The sequence below is a fragment of the Arachis hypogaea genome, chromosome 9, assembly GCF_003086295.3.
Source record: "Arachis hypogaea cultivar Tifrunner chromosome 9, arahy.Tifrunner.gnm2.J5K5, whole genome shotgun sequence".
Classification (NCBI taxonomy): Eukaryota; Viridiplantae; Streptophyta; class Magnoliopsida; order Fabales; family Fabaceae; genus Arachis; species Arachis hypogaea.
This window is the reverse complement of record NC_092044.1, coordinates 85,008,597-85,029,915: the sequence shown is the minus strand read 5'-3', so window position 1 is coordinate 85,029,915 and position 21,319 is coordinate 85,008,597. Positions and strand designations below refer to the sequence as shown.

The 21,319-nt window shown below is 38.0% G+C and overlaps 1 protein-coding gene across 1 annotated transcript; it reads left to right on the top strand.

The window, feature by feature from the left end:
* The first annotated feature begins 19,107 nt into the window (after positions 1-19,107).
* LOC140175152 (zinc finger BED domain-containing protein RICESLEEPER 1-like) lies at positions 19,108-19,644 on the top strand. The gene has a single exon (XM_072202084.1). The coding sequence runs from the start codon at positions 19,108-19,110 to the stop codon at positions 19,642-19,644; it is 537 nt and encodes a 178-aa protein (XP_072058185.1).
* Positions 19,645-21,319: the final 1,675 nt, after the last annotated feature.

Below are 21,319 nucleotides of genomic sequence, written 5' to 3'. Positions count from 1 at the left end.
CAATCACTTTTGATCCTACTAAATAAGATCTAAACTTGTCAATGGCATAAACCACTGCAAGTAACTCCTTTTCTGTGGTTGTGTAGTTCTTCTGTGCATCATTTAGAATACGGCTGCCATAATAAATGACGTGCAGAAGCTTACCATGCCTTTGTCCCAACACTGCACCAATGGTATGGTCAATGGCATCACACATTAATTCGAATGGTAATGTCCAGTCTGGTGCAGAGATGACTGGTGCTGTGACCAGCTTGGCTTTCAGGGTCTCAAATGCCTGCAGACACTGTGTGTCAAACACAAATAGTGTGTCAGCAGCTAGCAGGTTACTCAGAGGTTTTGCAATTTTCGAAAAATCCTTTATAAACCTTCTGTAGAATCCTGCATGCCCCAGAAAGCTTCTGATTGCCTGAACATTGGCAGGTGGTGGTAATTTTTCAATTACCTCTACCTTTGCCTTATCCACCTCTATTCCCTTGCTTGAAATTTTGTGCCCAAGGACAATTCCTTCAGTCACCATAAAGTGACATTTCTCCCAGTTTAAAACCAGGTTAGTCTCTTGGCACCTTTTCAGAACAAGTGCTAGGTGGTTAAGACAGGAGCTGAATGAGTCTCCATATACTGAGAAGTCATCCATGAAAACTTCCAGGAATTTCTCCACCATATCAGAGAAGATGGATAGCATGCATCTCTGAAAGGTTGCAGGAGCATTACACAGACCAAAAGGCATCCTCCTGTAGGCAAACACGCCAGAAGGGCAAGTAAATGCTGTTTTCTCTTGGTCTTGAGGGTCTACTGCAATTTGGTTATAACCTGAATAGCCATCCAAAAAGCAGTAATAGTCATGACCAGCTAGTCTTTCTAGCATTTGGTCTATGAATGGTAAAGGAAAATGATCCTTTCTGGTGGCTGTATTGAGCCTTCTGTAGTCAATACACATACGCCACCCTGTGACTGTTCTTGTAGGAACCAGTTCATTTTTTTCATTATGAACTACTGTCATGCCTCCCTTTTTGGGGACAACTTGGACAGGGCTCACCCAGGGGCTATCAGAAATAGGATAAATAATCCCAGCCTCTAGTAATTTAGTGACCTCTTTTTGCACCACCTCCTTCATGGCTGGATTTAGCCTCCTTTGTGGTTGGACCACTGGTTTGGCATTATCTTCCAATAGGATCTTGTGCATGCATCTAGCTGGGCTAATGCCCTTAAGATCTCTTATGGACCACCCAAGAGCTGTCTTGTGTGTCCTTAGCACTTGAATCAGTGCTTTCTCTTCCTGTGGATTTAAAGCAGAGCTTATAATCACTGGAAAAGTGTCACCCTCTCCCAGAAATGCATATTTCAGGGATGGTGGTAGTGGTTTGAGTTCAGGTTTGGGAGGCTCATCCTCCTCCTGAGGAATTTTTAAAAATTCTTTTGTTTCCTCTGGTCCTTCCTGATCAGGCTGAACATCCTTGAAGATGTCCTCAAGCTCTGATTCTAGACTTTCAGTCATATTGACCTCTTCCACCAAAGAGTCAATAATGTCAGCGCCCATGCAGTCATTTGGTGTGTCTGGATGCTGCATAGCTTTTACAGCATTCAACTTGAACTCATCCTCATTGACTCTCAGGGTTACTTCCCCTTTTTATACATCAATTAGAGTTCGTCCAGTTGCTAGGAAAGGTCTTCCTAGAATGAGAGTTGCACTCTTGTGCTCCTCCATTTCCAGCACCACAAAGTCAGTTGGAAAGGCGAATGGCCCAACCTTGACAATCATGTCCTCTATTATGCCTGATGGATATTTAATGGAGCCATCAGCAAGTTGGAGGCATATCCGGGTTGGTTTGACTTCTTCAGTCAACCCAAGCTTTCTGATAGTGGATGCAGGTATTAGATTGATACTTGCTCCAAGGTCACACAGGGCTATCTTGGTGCAAGCACCTTCTAATGTGCATGGTATCATAAAGCTTCCTGGATCTTGAAGCTTTTCTGGTAAGCTTTTCAGAATGACTGCACTGCATTCTTCAGTGAGAAACACTTTTTCAGTTTCTCTCCAATCCTTCTTATAGCTTAAGATCTCTTTCATGAACTTAGCATAAGAAGGTATTTGCTCAAGTGCCTCTGCAAACGGAATCTTTATTTCAAGAGTCCTTAGGTAGTTTGCAAAGCGGGCAAATTGCTTATCCTACTCTGCTTGGCGGAGTTTCTGAGGATAAGGCATCTTGGCTTTATATTCTTCAACCTTAGTTGCTGCAGGTTTATTCCTTACAGAAGTGGTTGGAGAAGCCTTTTTAGAGGGGTTACTATCAGCACTCTCAGGTGTCTGATTCCCCATTAGCGTTTGAACGCCAGGATTAGGTGAAGATTGGGCGTTTAACGCCAACTTTTCTCCCCTTTCTGGCGTTTGAATGCCAGAACTGGGCAGGGAATGGGCGTTTAACGCCAGCTTTCCCCCCTTTTCTGGCGTTTGAACGCCAAAAGTATTCCTCTCTGGGCTCTTAATGTCCTCAGAGGGATTTTGGACAGTGGTTTGGTTATCCTCTGTCAATTGTTCCTTATTTGGCTTTTTGCTACTTTGAGCAGTGTTATTCAATGTCTTCCCACTCCTCAGTTGAACTGCTTGGCATTCTTCTGTTATCTGTTTAGATAGCTGCTGTTTTTCCTGATTCAACTGTGATTCTATGTTCTTGTTAGCAATTTTAGTTTCTTGGAGCATTTCTTTAAATTTTGCTAACTGTTTTGTCATCAGGTGTAATTGCTGATTAAGCTCAACCATCTGTTCTTGAGGATTAGGATCAGTGGCTACTGCCGTAACTTCTTCTTTTGTAGAGAACTCATTGCTAGAGTACAAATATTGATTTCTAGCAACAGTATCTATAAGCTCTTGAGCCTCTTCAATCATCTTCCTCATATGTATAGATCCACCAGCTGAGTGGTCTAAAGACATCTGAGCTTTTTCTGTAAGCCCATAGTAGAAGATGTCCAGCTGTACCCACTCTGAAAACATTTCAGAGGGGCATTTTTTAGCATACCTCTATACCTCTCCCAGGCATTATAAAAGGATTCATTATCCTCTTGTTTAAAGCCTTGGATGTCCAGCCTTAGCTGTGTCATCCTTTTTGGAGGGTAGAATTGATTCAGGAATTTGTCTGATAACTGTTTCCATGTCTTTATGCTTGCTGTAGGTTGGTTATTCAACCACCTCTTAGCTTGATCTTTTACAGCAAATGGAAACAGTAATAGTCTGTAGACATCCTGATCCACCTCTTTATCACGTACTATGTCAGCAATTTGTAAGAACTGTGCCAGAAACTCAGTAGGTTCTTCCTATGGAAGACTAGAATACTGGCAATTTTGCTGCACCATGATAATGAGTTGAGAATTTAGCTCAAAGCTGCTTGCTTTGATGGGAGGTATACAGATGCTACTCCCATATGCAGCTGTAATGGGGTTAGCATATGACCCCAGAGTCCTTCTGGACTGCTCAATTCCACTTAGGTCCATGATGGAGAAAGGGAATATGATATGAATTCACAAGTGAAGTAAATTGTTTTTTTTTTGAATTGACCGAAAAAAATAAAATAAAACAAAAGGAAAACAAAATAAATTTTCGAAAACTAAAAGAAAATAAGATCAAATCAAATTGAAAACTAAATCAATTAATTAGTTAAAAAGATTTTGGAATTAGCAATTGAAAAGATATGATTGAAAATTATTTGAAACAGATTTGATTTTTGAAATGAGGAAAGAGAAAAACAACAAAATGACACCAAACTTAAAATTTTTAGAAAATCAGACACAAATTTTCGAAAACTTAAAGGAAAACAAAAAGAAGACACCAAACTTAGAATTTTTAAAGATAAAAAAGGGACTAAGGACATGCAAATTCGAAAATTAAAAGAAAAGCAAAAGCATGCAATTGACACCAAACTTAAAATATGAAACTAAACTCAAATAAAAGACTCTAAACTAACAAAAAAATAAAACAGTCCTAATCTAAGCAACAAGATAAACCGTCAGTTGTCCAAACTCAACAATCCCCGGCAACGGCGCCAAAAACTTGGTGCACGAAATTGCAATCACACTTTTGTAATTTCGCACAACTAACCAGCAAGTGCACTGAGTCGTCCAAGTAATACCTTACGTGAGTAAGGGTCGATCCCACGGAGATTGTCGGCTTGAAGCAAGCTATGGTTATCTTGTAACACTTAGTCAGGATATCAATAATTATCAGGGTTGACTGTAAAAATCAAAAGAACATGAAATAAGTACTTGTTTTACAGTAATGGGGAACAGGTTGAGGTTTTGGAGATGCTCTATCTTCTGAATCTCTGCTTTCCCACTGTCTTCTTCTTCAAGCACGCAAGGCTCCTTCCATGGCAAGCTGTATGTAGGGTTTCACCGTTGTCAATGGCTACCTCCCATCCTCTCAGTGAAAATGTTCAACGCGCTCTGTCACAGCACGACTAATCATCTGTCGGTTCTCAATCGGGTTGGAATAGAATCCAGTGATTCTTTTGCGTCTGTCACTAACGCCCAGCCCTCAGGAGTTTGAAGCTCGTCACAATCATTCAATCCATGAATCCTACTCAGAATACCACAGACAAGGTTTAGACCTTTCGGATTCTCTTGAATGCCGCCATTAATTCTAGCTTATACCACGAAGATTCTGATTAAGGAATCCAAGAGATATCTACTCAATCTAAGGTAGAACGGAGGTGGTTGTCTGGCACACGTTCATAGTTGAGAATGATGATGAGTGTCACGGATCATCACATTCATCAGGTTTAGGAACAAGTGATATCTTGGAATGGAAGCAAGCATGATTGAATGAAAACAGTAGTAATTGCATTAATCCATCAAGACACAGCAGAGCTCCTCACCCCCAACCATGAGGTTTAGAGACTCATGCCATAGAAGATACAATGAGAAACGTGTAAAGTGTCATGAGGTACAGGTACAATGTCAAAAAGATCCTATTAATAGTGAACTAGTAACCTAGGGTATACAGAAATGAGTAAATGACGTAAAAATCCACTTTTGGGTCCACTAAGTGTGTGCCTGGGCTGAGCATTGAAGCTTTCATGTGTAGAGACTTTTTCTGGAGTTAAACGCCAGCTTTTCTGCCAGTTTGGGCGTTTAACTCCAATTTTTATGCCAGTTCCAGCGTTAAACGCAGGGAATTCTTAAGCTAAATTGCAACACCGGTTTGGGCCATCAAATCTCGGGCAAAGTATGGACTATTATACATTGCTGGAAAGCCCAGGATATCTACTTTCCAACGCCGTTGAGAGCGCGTCAATTGGGCTTCTGTAGCTCCAGAAAATCCACTTCGAGTGTAGGGAGGTCAGAACCCAACAGCATCTGCAGTCCTTTTCAGCCTCTGAATCAGATTTTTGCTCAGGACCCTCAATTTCAGCCAGAAAATACCTGAAATCACAGAAAAACACACAAACTCATAGTAAAGTCTAGAAAAGTGAATTTTAACTAAAAACTAATAAAAATATAATAAAAACTAATTAAAACATACTAAAAACAATGCCAAAAAGCGTATAAATTATCCGCTCATCAGCCAACCACCTCCGTTCTACATCAAATTGAATGAGTATCTCTTAGATTCCTTAATCAGAATCTTCGTGGTATAAGCTAGAATCCATTGGCAGCATCCTTGAGAATCCGAAAAGTCTAAACATTGTCTGTAGTATTCTGAGTAGGATTCTGGGATTGGATGACTGTGACGAGCTTCAAACTCGCGAGTGTTGGGCGTAGTGACAGACGCAAAAGGATCAATGGATCTTATTCCGACATGATCGAGAACCGACAGATGATTAGCCGTGCTGTGACAGAGCATTTGGACCATTTTCACTGAGAGGATGGGAAGTAGCCATTGACAACGGTGATGCCCTACATATAGCTTGCCATGGGAGGAGCCTTGCATGTTTGAAAGTGAGGAAGCATTATGTTACAGGAATTCAGAAGACAAAGCATCTCCAAAACTCCAACATATTCTCCATTACTGCATAAGAAGTATTTATTTCATGCTCTTTTACTTTTTACAATTAAAACTAAAAATTATTATTGATATTATATACTGACTAAGAGTTACAGGATAACCATAGCTTGCTTCTAGCCAACAATCTCCGTGGGATCAACCCTTACTCACGTAAGGTATTACTTGGACGACCCACTGTACTTGCTGGTCAGTTGTGCGGAATTACATAGGGTGAAGTAATTTTCGTGCACTAAGTTTTTGGCGCCGTTGCCGGGGATTGTTTGAGTTTGAACAACTGACGGTGAATCTTGTTGCTTAGATTAGGAAAAATTGGTCTTTTTGGTTTAGAGTCACTAGAATTGTATCTTTTATTATCCTTTTTAAAAAATTTTTCAAAAATATTATTTTTCTTTATTAATTTCTAGTTTTTCGTTGAGTTTAGTGTCTTATTGTAAGTTTGGTGTCAATTGCATGCTTGTCTTTGTCTTTCAATTTTCGAATTGCATGCTCTTTATTTTTCCTTGATCTTCAAATTGTTCTTGTCAGTTTTTCTTGTTTGATCTTTGGTTTTTCCTATTCTGTGTGTTTTCGTGTTTTCCTTGTGCATTTTCAAAATATCAGTTTTCAAAAAAATTTTATTTTTATTTATTAAATACCTTTAAAACACGTTAAATTTATAGCTCAATTGGCTAGAGCATTGGCTTATGTTCTTGGCAATTGGGTATCTTCTTTTTAAAACTTTTTCAAAAATAATTTTTTCTTTGATTGAATCTTGTGCCAAACTTTAAGTTTAGTGTTCTCTTGTTAATTTTCTTTAATTTTTGAAAATTTAATTTGGTTTTCAAAAAATTTTAAGTTTGGTGTTCTTTCTTTTGTTCTTGTTGTTCTTGTGAATCTTCAAAGTGTTCTTGAGTCTTCTTTGTGTTTTGATCTTAAAATTTTTAAGTTTGGTGTTCCTTGGTGTTTTCCCTCCAAAATTTTCGAAAGCAAGGAACATTAGATCTAAAAATTTTAAGTCTTGTGTCTTTTGTGTGTTTTTCTCTTTCATCATAAAATTCAAAAATAAAAAAATTATCTTCTCTAACTATTTTCAAGCAAATTTTTCGAAATTTTCTATAAAAATTCAGATTTCAATTTCAAAAATTTTCAAAATCTTATCCTTTTAAGATTAAAAAAAATCACATCTTTTTCAAAAAATATCCTAGCCACTTTTTCTCTCCTCTTTTTTTCGAAAATTTTTAAAATATATTTTTTAAATTTTATTTTTATTTTTTATTTTAGTTTTTATTTTATTTTATTTTATTATTTCGAAAATTACTTTTTTATAATAAAATAAATAAAATAAATCCACATCATCACCCTTTCTCCTTCATGGACCTAAGTGGAATGAACAGTCCAGAAGGACTCTGGGGTCATATGCCAACTCCACTACTGCTTCATATGGGAGCAGTATCTGTATACCCTCTATCGGAGTTAGTAGCTTTGAGTTGAATCCTCAGCTCATTATCATGGTGCAACAAAGTTGCTAGTATTCCGGTCTTCCACAGGAAGAACTTACAGAGTTTTTGGCACAGTTTTTAAAAATTGCTGATACATTACATGATAAGAAAATAGATCAGGATGTCTACAAATTATTACTGTTTCTATTTGCTGTAAAAGACCAAGCTAAGAGGTGGTTAAATAACCAACCTAAGAACAGCATAAAAACATGGAAACAGCTGTCAAAAAAATTTCTGAATCACTATTTTCCTCCAAAACGGATGACACAGCTAAGGCTGAGCATCCAAGGCTTCAAACAAGGAGATAATGAATCCCTTTATGATACCTGGGAGAGATGCAGAGAGATGCTAAGAAAATACCCCTCTAAAATATTTTTAGAGTGGGTGCAGTTAGACATCTTTTATTATGGGCTTACAGAGAAAGTTCAGATTTCTCTAGACCACTCATCTGGTGGATCTATACACATGAGAAAGACAATTGAAGAAGCTCAAGAGCTCATTGATACAGTTGCCAGAAATCAGCATTTGTACTTAAGCAGTGAACCTTCCATCAACGAAGAGGCTAAAACAATAACTGCTGAACTCAGTCCTGCAGATCAAGCTACTGAATTCAATCAACAATTAGATTTTCTAACAAAACAGTTAGCCGAATTCAAGGAGATATTGCAAGAAACAAGAATGGCTAATATGAATATGGAAGTCCAGTTGAAGCAAACAGAACAGCAGTTATCAAAACAAATAACAGAAGAGTGCCAAGCAGTTCAATTAAGAAGTGGGAAAACACTAAATACCTCACTTCAAGGAAGCAGGAAGCCAAGAAATGAATAAACTGCTACCCAAAATCCCTCTGAGGACAGTCAGAGCCCAGAGAGGAATAATTCTGGCGCTCAAACGCCAAAAAATGGGTGGAAAGCTGGCGTTGAACGCCCAACCCATGCTCAGTCCTGGCGTTCAACGCCAGAAATAGGCAAAAAATTGGCGTTGAACGCCCAAAGGAAGCAGAGTTCTGGCGTTCAGACGCCAGAAACAGGTAAGGAGTTGGCGTCTAACGCCACTCTAGCTTCCACCCCTGGCATTCAAATGCCAGTAGGAGATCAGACACATACAAGTGCTGATAGCAACCCCTCTAAAAAGGCTTCTCAACCCACATCTGTAGGTAATAAACCTGCAGCAACTAAGGTTGAGGAATACAAAGCCAAAATACCTTATCCTCAGAAACTTCGCCAAGCAGAACAGGATAAGTAATTTGCACGCTTTGCAGACTATCTCAGGACTCTTGAAATAAAGATTCCGTTTGCAGAGGCACTCGAGCAAATACCCTCTTATGCTAAGTTCATGAAAGAGATATTAAGTCATAAGAAGGATTCGAGGGAAATTGAAAAAGTTTACCTCACTGAAGAATGCAGTGCAGTCATTTTGAAAAAGCTTACCTGAGAAGCTTAAAGATCTCGGAAGCTTTACGATACCATGCACATTAGAGGGTACTTGTACCAAGCAAGCTTTATGTAATCTTGGGGCAAGTATCAACCTAATACCTGCATCTACTATCAGAAAGCTTGGTTTGACTAAAGAAGTCAAACCAACCCGGATATGTCTCCAACTTGCTGATGGCTCCATTAAATACCCATCAGGCGTGATTGAAGACATGATTGTCAAGGTTGGACCATTTGCCTTTTCCACTGACTTTTTGGTGCTGGAAATGGAGGAGGACAAGAGTGCAACTCTCATTCTAGGAAGACCTTTCCTAGCAACTGGACGAACCCTCATTGATGTCCAAAAAGGGGAAGTGACCCTGAGAGTCAATGAGGATGAGTTTAAGTTGAATGTTGTCAAAGCTATGCAGCATCCAGACACCCCCAAATGACTGCATGAGCATAGATATTATTGACTCTCTGGTAAAAGAGGTCAATATGACTAAGAGTATCGAATCAGAGCTAGAGGATATCTTTAATGATGATCAGCCTGATCTGGGAGAATCAGAGAGAATAATAGAACCTCTAAAAATTCCTTAGGAAGAGGAGAAACCTCCCAAACCCGAGCTCAAACCATTACCCCCATCCCTGAAATATGCATTTCTGGGAGAAGGTGATACCTTCCCTGTAATCATAAGCTCTACCTTAGAGCCACAAGAAGAGGAAGCACTAATTTAAGTGCTAAGGACACACAAGACAGCTCTTGGGTGGTCCATCAGTGATCTTAAGGGCATTAGCCCAGCCAAATACATGCACAAGATCCTATTGGAGGGTGACGCTAAGCCAGTGGTTCAACCACAGAAGCGGCTGAATCCAGCCATGAAGGAGGTGGTGCAGAAGGAGGCCACTAAATTACTAGAGGCTGGGATTATTTATCCCGTTTCTGATAGCCCCTGGGTAAGCCCTGTCCAAGTCGTCCCTAAGAAGGGTGGTATGACAGTGGTTCATAATGAAAAAAATGAACTGGTTCCTACAAGAACAGATACAGGGTGGTGTATGTGTATTGATTACAGAAGGCTCAATACAGCTACCAGAAAGGATCATTTTCCTTTACCATTCATAGACCAAAGGCTAGAAAGACTAGCAGGTCATGAATACTACTGCTTCCTGGATGGATATTCAGGTTATAATCAAATTGTAGTAGATCCCCAAGATCAAGAGAAAACAACATTCACATGTCCATCAGGCGTATTTGCATACAGAAGGATGCCATTTGGCCTGTGCAATGCACCTGCAACCTTTCAAAGGTGCATGCTCTCTATTTTCTCTGATATGGTAGAAAATTTTCTGGAAGTCTTCATGGATGACTTTTCAGTATTTGGAGACTCATTCAGCTCCTGTCTTGACCATCTAGCACTTGTTCTAAAGAGGTGCCAAGAGACTAACCTGGTTTTAAACTGGGAAAATTGTCACTTTATGGTTACTGAAGGAATTGTCCTTGGGCACAAAATTTTGAACAAGGGAATAGAGGTGGATCAAGCTAAGGTAGAGGTAATTGAAAAATTACCACCACCTGCCAATGTTAAGGCAATCAAAAGCTTTCTGGGGCATGTAGGATTCTATAGGAGGTTTATAAAAGATTTTTCAAAAATTGCCAAACCTCTGAGTAATCTGCTAGCTGCTGACACACCATTTATCTTTGATAAGGAGTGTCTGCAGGCGTTTGAGACTCTGAAAGCTAAGCTAGTCACAGCACCAGTCATCTCTGCACCAGACTGGACACTACCATTTGAACTGATGTGTGATGCCAGTGACCATGCCATTGGTGCAGTGTTGGGACAAAGGCATGACAAGCTTATGCACGTCATTTACTATGCCAGTCGTGTTTTAAATGACGCACAGAAGAACTACACAACCACAGAAAAAGAGTTACTTGTAGTGGTTTACGCCATTGACAAGTTCAGATCTTATTTAGTAGGATCAAAAGTGATTGTGTACACTGACCATGCTGCACTTAAATATCTACTCACAAAGCAGGATTCAAAACCTAGACTTATTAGATGGGTGTTGCTTCTGCAGGAGTTTGATATAGAAATAAGAGATAGAAAAGGGACAGAGAACCAAGTAACAGATCACCTGTCCCGAATAGAACCAGTAGAAGGGGCGTCCTTCCCTCTTACTGAGATCTCTGAAAACTTTTCGGATGAGCACCTCTTTGCCATCCAGGAAGTGCCATGGTTCGCAGACATTGCAAACTACAAGGCAGTGAGATTCATACCCAAAGAGTACAGTAGGCAGCAATCAAAGAAATTGATCACGGATGCAAAGTACTATCTTTGGGATGAACCATATCTCTTCAAGAGATGTGCAGACGGAGTAATCCGTAGATGTGTACCTAAAGAAAAAGCACAGAAGATCCTCTGGCACTGCCATGGATCATAGTATGGAGGACATTTTGGAAGTGAGCGAACAGCCACAAGAGTCCTCCAATGTGGCTTCTACTGGCCTACTCTCTATAAAGACTCCCGAGTGTTTGTAATTAATTGTGACAGTTGCCAAAGATCTGGCAATCTACCTCATAGTTATGCCATGCCTCAACAAGGGATATTGGAGATTGAGTTGTTTGATGTATGGGGTATTGGCTTCATGGGGCCTTTCCCACCATCATACTCAAACACTTATATTCTGGTGGCAGTGGATTATGTATCCAAATGGGTGGAAGCTATTGCAACACCCACTAATGACACTAAGATCGTGCTGAAATTCCTCCAGAAACACATCTTCAGCAGATTTGGTATCCCTAGAGTACTAATCAGTGATGGGGGCACTCATTTCTGCAATAAGCAGTTTTACTCTGCTTTGGTTCGATATGGAGTTAGCCACAGGGTGGCCACTCCATATCATCCACAGACAAATGGGCAAGCTGAAGTCTCTAATAGAGAACATAAAGGAATCCTGGAACGGACTGTGGTTAATCGTAGAAGGGATTGGGCATACAGAACAGCATTCAAGACTCCTATAGGAACCTCTCCATACCAGCTTGTGTATGGAAAAGTCTGTCACTTGCCAGTGGAACTGGAACATAAGGCCTACTGGGCAACCAGATTCCTAAACCTTAATGCCAAGTTAGCTGGAGAAAAACGATTGCTCCAGCTAAATGAGCTAGAGGAATTCAGACTCAATACTTTCGAAAATGCAGAAATTTACAAAGAGAAAGCAAAAAGATGGCATGACAAGAAGCTATCATCCAGAGTCTTTGAGCCAGGGCAGAAAGTTCTGCTGTTTAACTCTAGGCTCAGATTATTCCCCGAAAAATTAAAATCCCGGTGGAGAGGTCCATATGTGATTACAAGTGTGTCACCATATGGATACGTGGAGCTTCAGGATAATGATTCTAACAAAAAGTTCATTGTTAATGGACAGAGAGTTAAACATTATCTTGAAAGCAATTTTGAGCAACAATGCTCAAAACTGAGACTTGATTAAAGCTCAATAATAGTCCAGCTAAAGACAATAAAGAAGCGCTTGCTGGGAGGCAACCTAGCCTTTAACAAGGCTTAATTGTTAATTAATTGATTTTTACAGGTTTATGTCAATTATCTTCAAGGTAAAATAGCAATTGCTTGAGTTCACAGAGTTACAGAAGGATTCAGAGGATAAAATAGCAAAAAGGAAACTCACTAGTGTGAAAAAGCCAGTAAGAGCTGTTTTGGGCGTTGAACGCCCAAAAGAAGCATCTACTGGGCATTCAACGCCAGTAAGGATAGCCATCTGGGCATTAAACGCCAGAAAGAAGCATCTTCTGGGCGTTGAACGCCAGAAAGAAGCACTTTCTGGACGTTTAACGCCAGATTTACAGCATCCTGGGCGTTCAGAAAAACGCCCAGTGACAAAGGAGTTTCTGGCGTTCAACGCCAGCTAGAAGCAATAGCTGGGCGTTGAACACCCAGAAGAAGCTGCAAATGGGCGTTAAACGCCCAAAACATGCAGCGTTTGGGCGTTTAACGCCAGGATTGTGGGGAGGAGGTAAATCGTTTTCAATTCACATTTTTCCAAATTTTTATGTTCCAATTCATGATTTCTTGCATAAACATGTTACAAACTCTCATCCTTCAATTCCAAAAATTTTAATCCTAATTTCTAAAATCCCTTTTTCAAAAGATATCAAATGTATCTTAATTCATAAACACAAATCCTTTTCAAATCCTCTCCAACTTCTTTTCAAATCTTTTTCAAAACTCAATTATCTGTTTAAATTAATCCAAATCTTTTTTCTAAAATTCAGATTTATCTTTTTCAAATATCTTATATATCCTTTCAATTTTCAATTATATCTTTTTCCTATCATATTTATCTTTTACAAATCATATCTTCTATCTTATCTTTCTTAAAAATTTTTGAAAAATCCACCCTCTCCCTTTAAATCCACATTCGGCCTCTCTCCTCTCCTCCACAATTCAAAAACTAGCACTCCTTTTATCCCTCTCCTTTCTTTTCTTTTGCTTGAGGACAATCAAATCTCTAAGTTTGGTGTGTTTATCCGTGATCACTAAACCATACCAACTAAGATCATGGCTCCTAAAGGAAAATAACCCACTCCAAGAGGCAAGAAAGAGAGTATTCCAAAACCACTTTAGAATCAAGGGAAGTTCTTAACCAAAGAACATTCAGACCATTACTACAAAATAATGGGTCTAAGGTCAGTGATCCCGGAAGTTAAATTCAATCTGAAAGAAGACGAATATCCAGAGATCCAAGAGCAAATTCAAAACAGGAACTGGGAAATCCTAGCTAATCCTGAAACAAAGGTGGAAAGAAACATGATTCAGAAATTCTACGCTAATCTGTGGCAAACAGACAGGCAGAGAATATCTGGAACTGCCCTCTATAACTATCGGACCTTGGTCAGAGGAAAGATTGTTCACATCCACCCTGACAAAATCAGGGAGATCTTTAAGCTACCTCAGCTGAAAGATGACCCATACTCCTTTAATAGGAGAATAATGAGAACAAATAAGGGCCTGGACAAAATTCTAGAGGATATATGCATCCCTGGAACCAGGTGGACCACCAATACCAAGGGTGTCCCAAATCAACTCAAGAGAGAAGATCTCAAACCAGTCGCCAGAGGCTGGCTGGACTTCATTGGGCATTCTATACTGCCCACTAGCAACCGTTCTAAAGTCACCATTAAAAGAGCAGTGATGATCCATTGCATTATGTTGGGAAGAGAAGTGGAAGTTCATCAGTTAATTTTATGTGAACTTTACATAATTGCTTGAACTCCAAAGATGCCAAGTTGGCTTATCCAAGCTTAATCTCTATGCTATGTAAAGATGCTGGAGTGAAGATGGGAATAACTGAGTATATTTCAGTTGAGCGACGAATCACCAAAATATCAATGGAAAAACAACAAGTGCAAGATGACCCCATCAAGAGGAGAGCACAGGAATTCCTCCCAGAAATCCCTCAAATTGAATACTGGGAGCATCTTGAAGCATCTGTTACCAAGTTGCAAGAAGCTATGGACCAAATAAAGGAAGAACAGAATAATCAAAACAGCATGCTTTGCAAATTGCTTGGGGAACAAGAAGAGCAAAGGCGTGACTTGAAGGAACTGAAGCGTCAGAAATTATCTCTTGAAGGACCAAGCACCCCACAGACTAGAGGAACATCCAGTTCTCAAAATAAAGGTTGTTGAGTCCTAATCTTAGCTTTAACTCTGTGATAGTTGTTTTTATAGGAATTTACCTTAGAAGTTATATAGGAGTAGTAGTAATTAGTATATCTATTTTGATTTTATTTCCAATTAAGCTATAATTTATTTTTCTCATCATCATCAAACATGAATAAAATAGTAGATTTTTAGAATAAAGAGGCAATTTAATTTTTTTCGAGTTCTTAATAAGGAAAATTCTAATTATTTATATGTGGTGGCAATACTTTTTGTCTTCTGAATGAATGCTTGAACAGTGCATATTTTTTATTTTGAATTTCATGAATGTTAAAATTATTGGCTCCTGAAAGAATGATGAACAAGAGAAATATTATTGCTGATCTAAAAAATCATGAAATTGATTCTTGAAGCAAGAAAAAGCAGTGAAAAAAGAGGGGAATCATTGGATAAAGAAAAAGAAAAGGCCAATAACCCTTAAAACCAAAAGACAAGGGTGAAAAGGATCCAAGGCTTTGAGCATCAATAGATAGGAGGGCCCAAGGAAATAAATCCAGGCCTAAGCGGCTAAATCAAGCTGTCTCTAACCATGTGCTTGTGGTATGCAGGTCCATGTGAAAAGCTTGAGACTGAGTGGTTAAAGTCGTGATCCAAGGCAAAGAAGTGTGCTTAAGAACTCTGGACACCTCTAATTGGGGACTTTAGCAAAGCTAAGTCACAATCTGAAAAGGTTCACCCGGTTATGTGTCTGTGGCATTTATGTATCCGGTGGTAATACTGGAAAACAAAGTGCTTAGGGCCACGGCCAAGACTCATAAAGTAACTTTGTTCAAGAATTAACATACTACACTAGGAGAATCAATAATACTATCTAAATTCTGAGTTCCTATGGATGCCATCATTCTAAATTTCAAGGGATAAAGTGAGATGCCAAAACTATTCAGAAGCAAAAAGCTACTAGTCCCGCTCATCTAATTAGAATCCGAGCTTCTCTTGAAACTCTCAGATATTATTGCCTCTTAATTTCCTTTTATCCTATTTTATTTATCTAGTTGCTTGGGGACAAGCAACAGTTTAAGTTTGGTGTTGTGATGAGTGGATATTTTATACGCTTTTTGGGGGTAATTTCATGTAGATTTTAGTATGTTTTAATTAGTTTTTAGTATAATTTTATTAGTTTTTAGGCAAAATTTATATTTCTGGACTTTACTATGAGTTTGTGTGTTTTTCTGTAATTTCAGGTATTTTCTGGCTAAAATTGAGGGTGCTGAGTTAAAATCTGATTTAGGTTGAAAAAAGACTGCTGATGCTGTTGGATTCTGACCTCCGTGCACTCGGAATGAATTTTTTGGAGCTAAAGAGTCCAATTGGCGCGCTCTCAATTGGTTTGGAAAGTAGACATCCAGGGCTTTCCAGGAATATATAATAGTCCATACTTTGCGCGATGATAGACGATGTAAACTGGCATTTAACGCCAGTTCCATGTTGCAGTCTTGCGTTCAGCGCCAGAAACAGGTTGCAAGTTAGAGTTCAACGCCAGAAACAGGTTACAACCTAGCGTTCGACTCTAGAAACAGCCCAGGCACATGAGAAGCTTAAGTCTCAGCCCCAGCACACACCAAGTGGGCCCCAGAAGTGGATTTTTGCACTATTCATCTTAGTTTACTCATTTTCTGTAAACCTAGGCTACTAGCTTAGTATTTAAACAACTTTTAAAGACTTATTTTGTATCTCATGACATTTTTAGATCTGAACTTTGTACTTTTTGATGGCATGAGTCTCTAAACTCCATTGTTGGGGGTGAGGAGCTCTGCAGCGTCTCGATGAATTAATGCAATTATTTCTGTTTTCCATTCAAACACGCTTGTTCCTATCTAAAATGTTCATTTGCGCTTCACTATGAAGAAGGTAATGATCCGTGACACTCATCACTTCCTCAATCCATGAACGTATGTCTGACAACCACCTCCATTCTACATCAGATTGAATGAGTATCTCTTAGATTCCTTAATAAGAATCTTCGTGGTATAAGCTAGAATCCATTGGCAGCATCCTTGAGAATCCGGAAAGTCTAAACCTTGTCTGTGGTATTCCAAGTAGGATTTTGGAATTGGATGACTGTGACGAGCTTCAAACTCGCGAGTGTTGGGCGTAATGACAGACGCAAAAGGATCAATGGATCTTATTCCGACATGATCGAGAACCGTTAGATGATTAGCCGTGTTGTGACAGAGCATTTGGACCATTTTCACTGAGAGGATGGGAAGTAGCCATTGACAACGGTGATGCCCTACATACAGCTTGCCATGGAAGGAGCCTTGCATGTTTGAAAGTGAGGAAGCATTATGTTATAGGAATTTAGAAGACAAAGCATCTCCAAAACTCCAACATATTCTCCATTACTGCATAAGAAGTATTTATTTCATGCTCTTTTACTTTTTACAATTAAAACTAAAAATTATTATTGATATTATATCCTGACTAAGAGTTACAGGATAACCATAGCTTTCTTCAAGCCAACAATCTCCATGGGATCGACCCTTACTCACGTAAGGTATTACTTGGACGACCCAGTGCACTTGCTGGTCAGTTGTGCGGAATTACATAGGGTGAAGTAATTTTTGTGCACCATCAACAAAGGAAGCTTATGTTCTATACTCCTATTCCTGTTTTTATATTAGATTGGAACATTTGATGGCTTGGATTAGAATGTAGTAATAAGTAATAACTGCATTGTCATCATTTGGTAGTGCATTCTAATATAATAGCTAAACTAATAAGTAGTACAACATCCATATGGTTTATCTCCTTTAGTAGGAAAGTAACCAGAGTTGCATGTCATCATTTGGTAGTGCATTCTAATATAATAGCTAAACTAAGCCTTGTATTCAGTGGGATCAACTATGTAGATAATATGATGCCGTTATACTTTGTATAAAATTATATCTGCGTTTACCTAGTTATATTTAAAAGGAAATGAAAGCAAACCAAGTTTAATAACAAAAAATATAAACAAAAAAATATAAAAAGGACATGAAAGAGGGTCATTAATGTATATGTTATCCATTAGGCATTAGCACATATATTGTTTATATTGTGAACATCAACATTTTGAACACCTTTGGAATCAGTTTCAAAGTATATGTATATATTGTTTGAACTTAGCTTTGTGCTTGATAACTTTGCTTTGTTGAAGTATTTAATAATTAGATTTTATGGCTTCTTATTCAGAATGAGGTAGCCGATCGTGATGTTCCCATGTCAGATTCTGCAGAGCATTCGGCTTCTACATTACCTCCTCTTCCAACCACATCATCTGAACGCAAAAATCGATCAACAGTTTGGGACCATTTCAAGAGAACATCTGATGATGAAAATAAGGCTCAATATCAACACTGTTTGAAAGTGATCAAGTGCGGGAATGGAACAAGTGCAATGAGATCATATTTAAAGATTTGCATAAGCAATCCCGGTTCAGATAGAGGCAAACGACAGAAAATAGGCACATCGCCTAGCCCAGAAGCACAAGTGGGTAGGTTTGATGCAGAATATGCCTGGGAAAAATTGATATCAATGTTTGTTCGCGAGGAGCTTCCTTTTTGATTTGTACAAAGTCAAGGTTTTAAAGAATATTCGGCGGCTCTACAACCAGGATTCAACACTTTTTCACGTATTACATTGGCACGTGACATCTTGATGCTATATGAAACAAAGAAGGTTCAACTTCAATAATACTTTTCCAAATACGGAGGAAGAGTTTGTCTTACAACTGATAACTGGAGTTCATGTCAGAATATGGTGTATATGTGTTTGATTGTTCATTTCATTGATGTGGATTGGAAGTTGCAAAAGAAAATACTAAATTTTTGCCAAGTCACCGGCCACACAGGAGAGATTATGGCTCAAAATGTTGAAACTTGCTTGAATAGCTGGAAGTTGAACAAGATCTTGAGTTTGACAGTTGATAATACATCGTCTAACTATGTAGGAGTTATGTATTTAAAAAGAAGGCTGATTTCTTGGAAGATTTCAGTTTTGAATGGAGAGTATCTCCATATGCGGTATTGTGCACATATTTTAAACCTGATTGTGAAGGATAGATTGAAGGAGATTGATGATTCGGTGGCCAAAATTCGGGATGCTGTGAAGTATGTTAGATCCTTAAATTCAAGATTAACTAGGTTCAAGGCATGTATTGCACAAGAGAATATTCCATATAAGAGTCTTGTTTGCATAGATGTTGAAATGCGATGGAACTCTACATACTTAATGTTAGTAGCAGCCTTAAAGCATCAGAAGGCATTTGAGCTATTAGAGATGCAAGACAAAAAATTTGTTGAAGAATTAAACAAGGGAAGAGGGGTACCTTCAATTCAAGATTAGGATTATGCTAAGTCCATCTTACCATTTTTAGAGATGTTTTATGATGCTACACTTTGCATTTCTGGATTCTCTTATGTCACCAGTAACTTGTACATGAAAGAAATGTTTGCTCTTGGAAGGAGGATTCAATAATATCGTGATGATAATGATTTGATGATAAGTCTTATGGCAAGTAAGATGAAAGCAAAATACAACAAGTATTGGGGAAATGCAAAAACTATTAACATGTTGTTGTTAATTGCTGTAGTTCTAGATCCTTGCCATAAGATGGATTATATTGAGTGGTGTCTAGTTAATTCTTTTGGTGCGGAAGTGGGCGGTGAATTGAAGACAAAGTTGTCTTCTTGTCTTCATTCACTTTATAATTTATATCAAGGTGCAGAAGAAGGAAACCAAGATGATACCCTCTCCCAACCGAGTGCAAGTGATAAAGCCAAAGACATTTATGATATGGGGTTATATCACCGATCAACCGGTCGCAAATCCAATCTTAAATCTAAGCTTGATCGTTATTTGAATGAAGACTGTGAACCAGATGATAAGCCTTTGGATATTTTAGGATGGTGGAAGGTTAACTCGAATCGGTTTTCCATCCTAGCAAATATGGCACGAGACATATTGGCTATACCAGTTTCAACAGTGGCTTCCAAGTCTGCTTTTAGTATGGGGGAAGAATTATTGATCAATATTGTAGCTCATTGACTCCTAAGATGGTAGAAGCCCTTGTATGTACCGAAGATTGGCTTAAAGGAGACTTTTTCTCTTCTCTTGCACCTGAGAATTTCGAAGAGTTTGAAAAGGTCGAGAAAGGTAAATTGAATATTAAATGTTTTTTAAATATATCATATGATTTACTTAGAAAATGTTTTAGTTTAACTTATAATTATAATTTTTAAAATTTATAATTATAGTTTTTTTTGTGTGCAGATTTGATTTTATCAGAGGACATTACTTGTTCAGTGGGTCCAGGTTCAATTGCACTTGAGGATGACTAGAAAGTCTTGATTGTTTGTTTTATAAGTGGTGAAGAGATTAGACTTACTAAGTTAATTGTTGATGGGGGTATCTTTTTCTAGATGAGAATTTCGGGTTCTTTTCTTTGATGCTCATTCTTTGCTGCTTCTTTTAGTCTTGCAATGTATGATAAACTTGTCAAAAATTTATGTCCACTAATCTATGATGTTATACACCTTGTCTTGTCCACATTTCTAGCTGTAATTCCTGAATTTAGGTATTGTTCGCATTTTCCTTTTTGTATACACTTTGTGCAAGTTGACCCAGAAATGATTCTCATCATTAATCATGATAGATTAAACAGGGAATGCTCTTGGGACCATTCTTTTTCTTTTATCACCATATTAGCCTACTTTACCAACTATTTTTCTACCCAATATTTAATGTTTCACTTCTAATATCTTTAGTAGGTGTATGTGATAAGTATTGCCAGCAAAAGTTTAGAAAAGTAATTATAATTTATAGGAATTTTATTATTTACAAATGTTAGTTCTATTATTTAGAAAGAACAAAAATTAATTTTTAAATTAAAAAAAACAATTTAAAAGAAAAAGGTAAAAAATTTGGGTTTTTATATAGAAAAACCAGTTTTTTATATAAAAAGCGATTTTTATTTATAAAAACCGGTTAAATTTTTAAAAGCAGTTTTTGTTTTAATAACCGGTTAAAAACCGGTTTTAAATTTTACTAACCGGTTAATAACCGGTTTTATCATATGAAACTAATTTGGTTAATTCACCAATACAATATTTTTGGTTAACCAAAAAACTGGTTTGGTTTTTGGATTAACCAAACCATGAACACCCCTACCCAGAATGATAGACATTCTGGCGTTTAACGCCCAAAATGCCTCTTTACTGGCGTTTTAACGCCAGTGAGCTCTTTTTCTCTGTGATTCCTCTACTTTATGTTCTGAAGTTTCACTTCTCTGTATTATTTACTGAAATGTATTAACAAACATGAAGAACAAAATTAAATAAACTCATATAATTGTTAGAAACATCTAATTTCTGCTAATGACTGGGATGCCTCACAGTAAGCGCTTCTGTACTGTCTTTAGCTGGACTTTACTGAGCTTTAATCTAGTTTCAGTCTTGAGCATTCTTGCTCAATATTGCCTTCAAGATAATGCTTGACTCTCTGTCCATTAACAATGAACTTTTTGTCAGAGTCAATATCCTGAAGCTCTACATATCCATATGGTGACTAATGAGCGGCTATTTTATACGCTTTTTGGGGGTAATTTCATGTAGTTTTTAGTATGTTTTAGTTGGTTTTTAGTATATTTTTATTATTTTTTAGGCAAAATTTATATTTCTGGACTTTACTATGAGTTTGTGTGTTTTTCTGTAATTTCAGGTAT

Bases quoted from the DNA above. Each gene is read 5' to 3' on its own strand.
- LOC140175152 (XM_072202084.1), top strand. From the start codon at position 19,108: ATGGCAAGTAAGATGAAAGCAAAATACAACAAGTATTGGGGAAATGCA.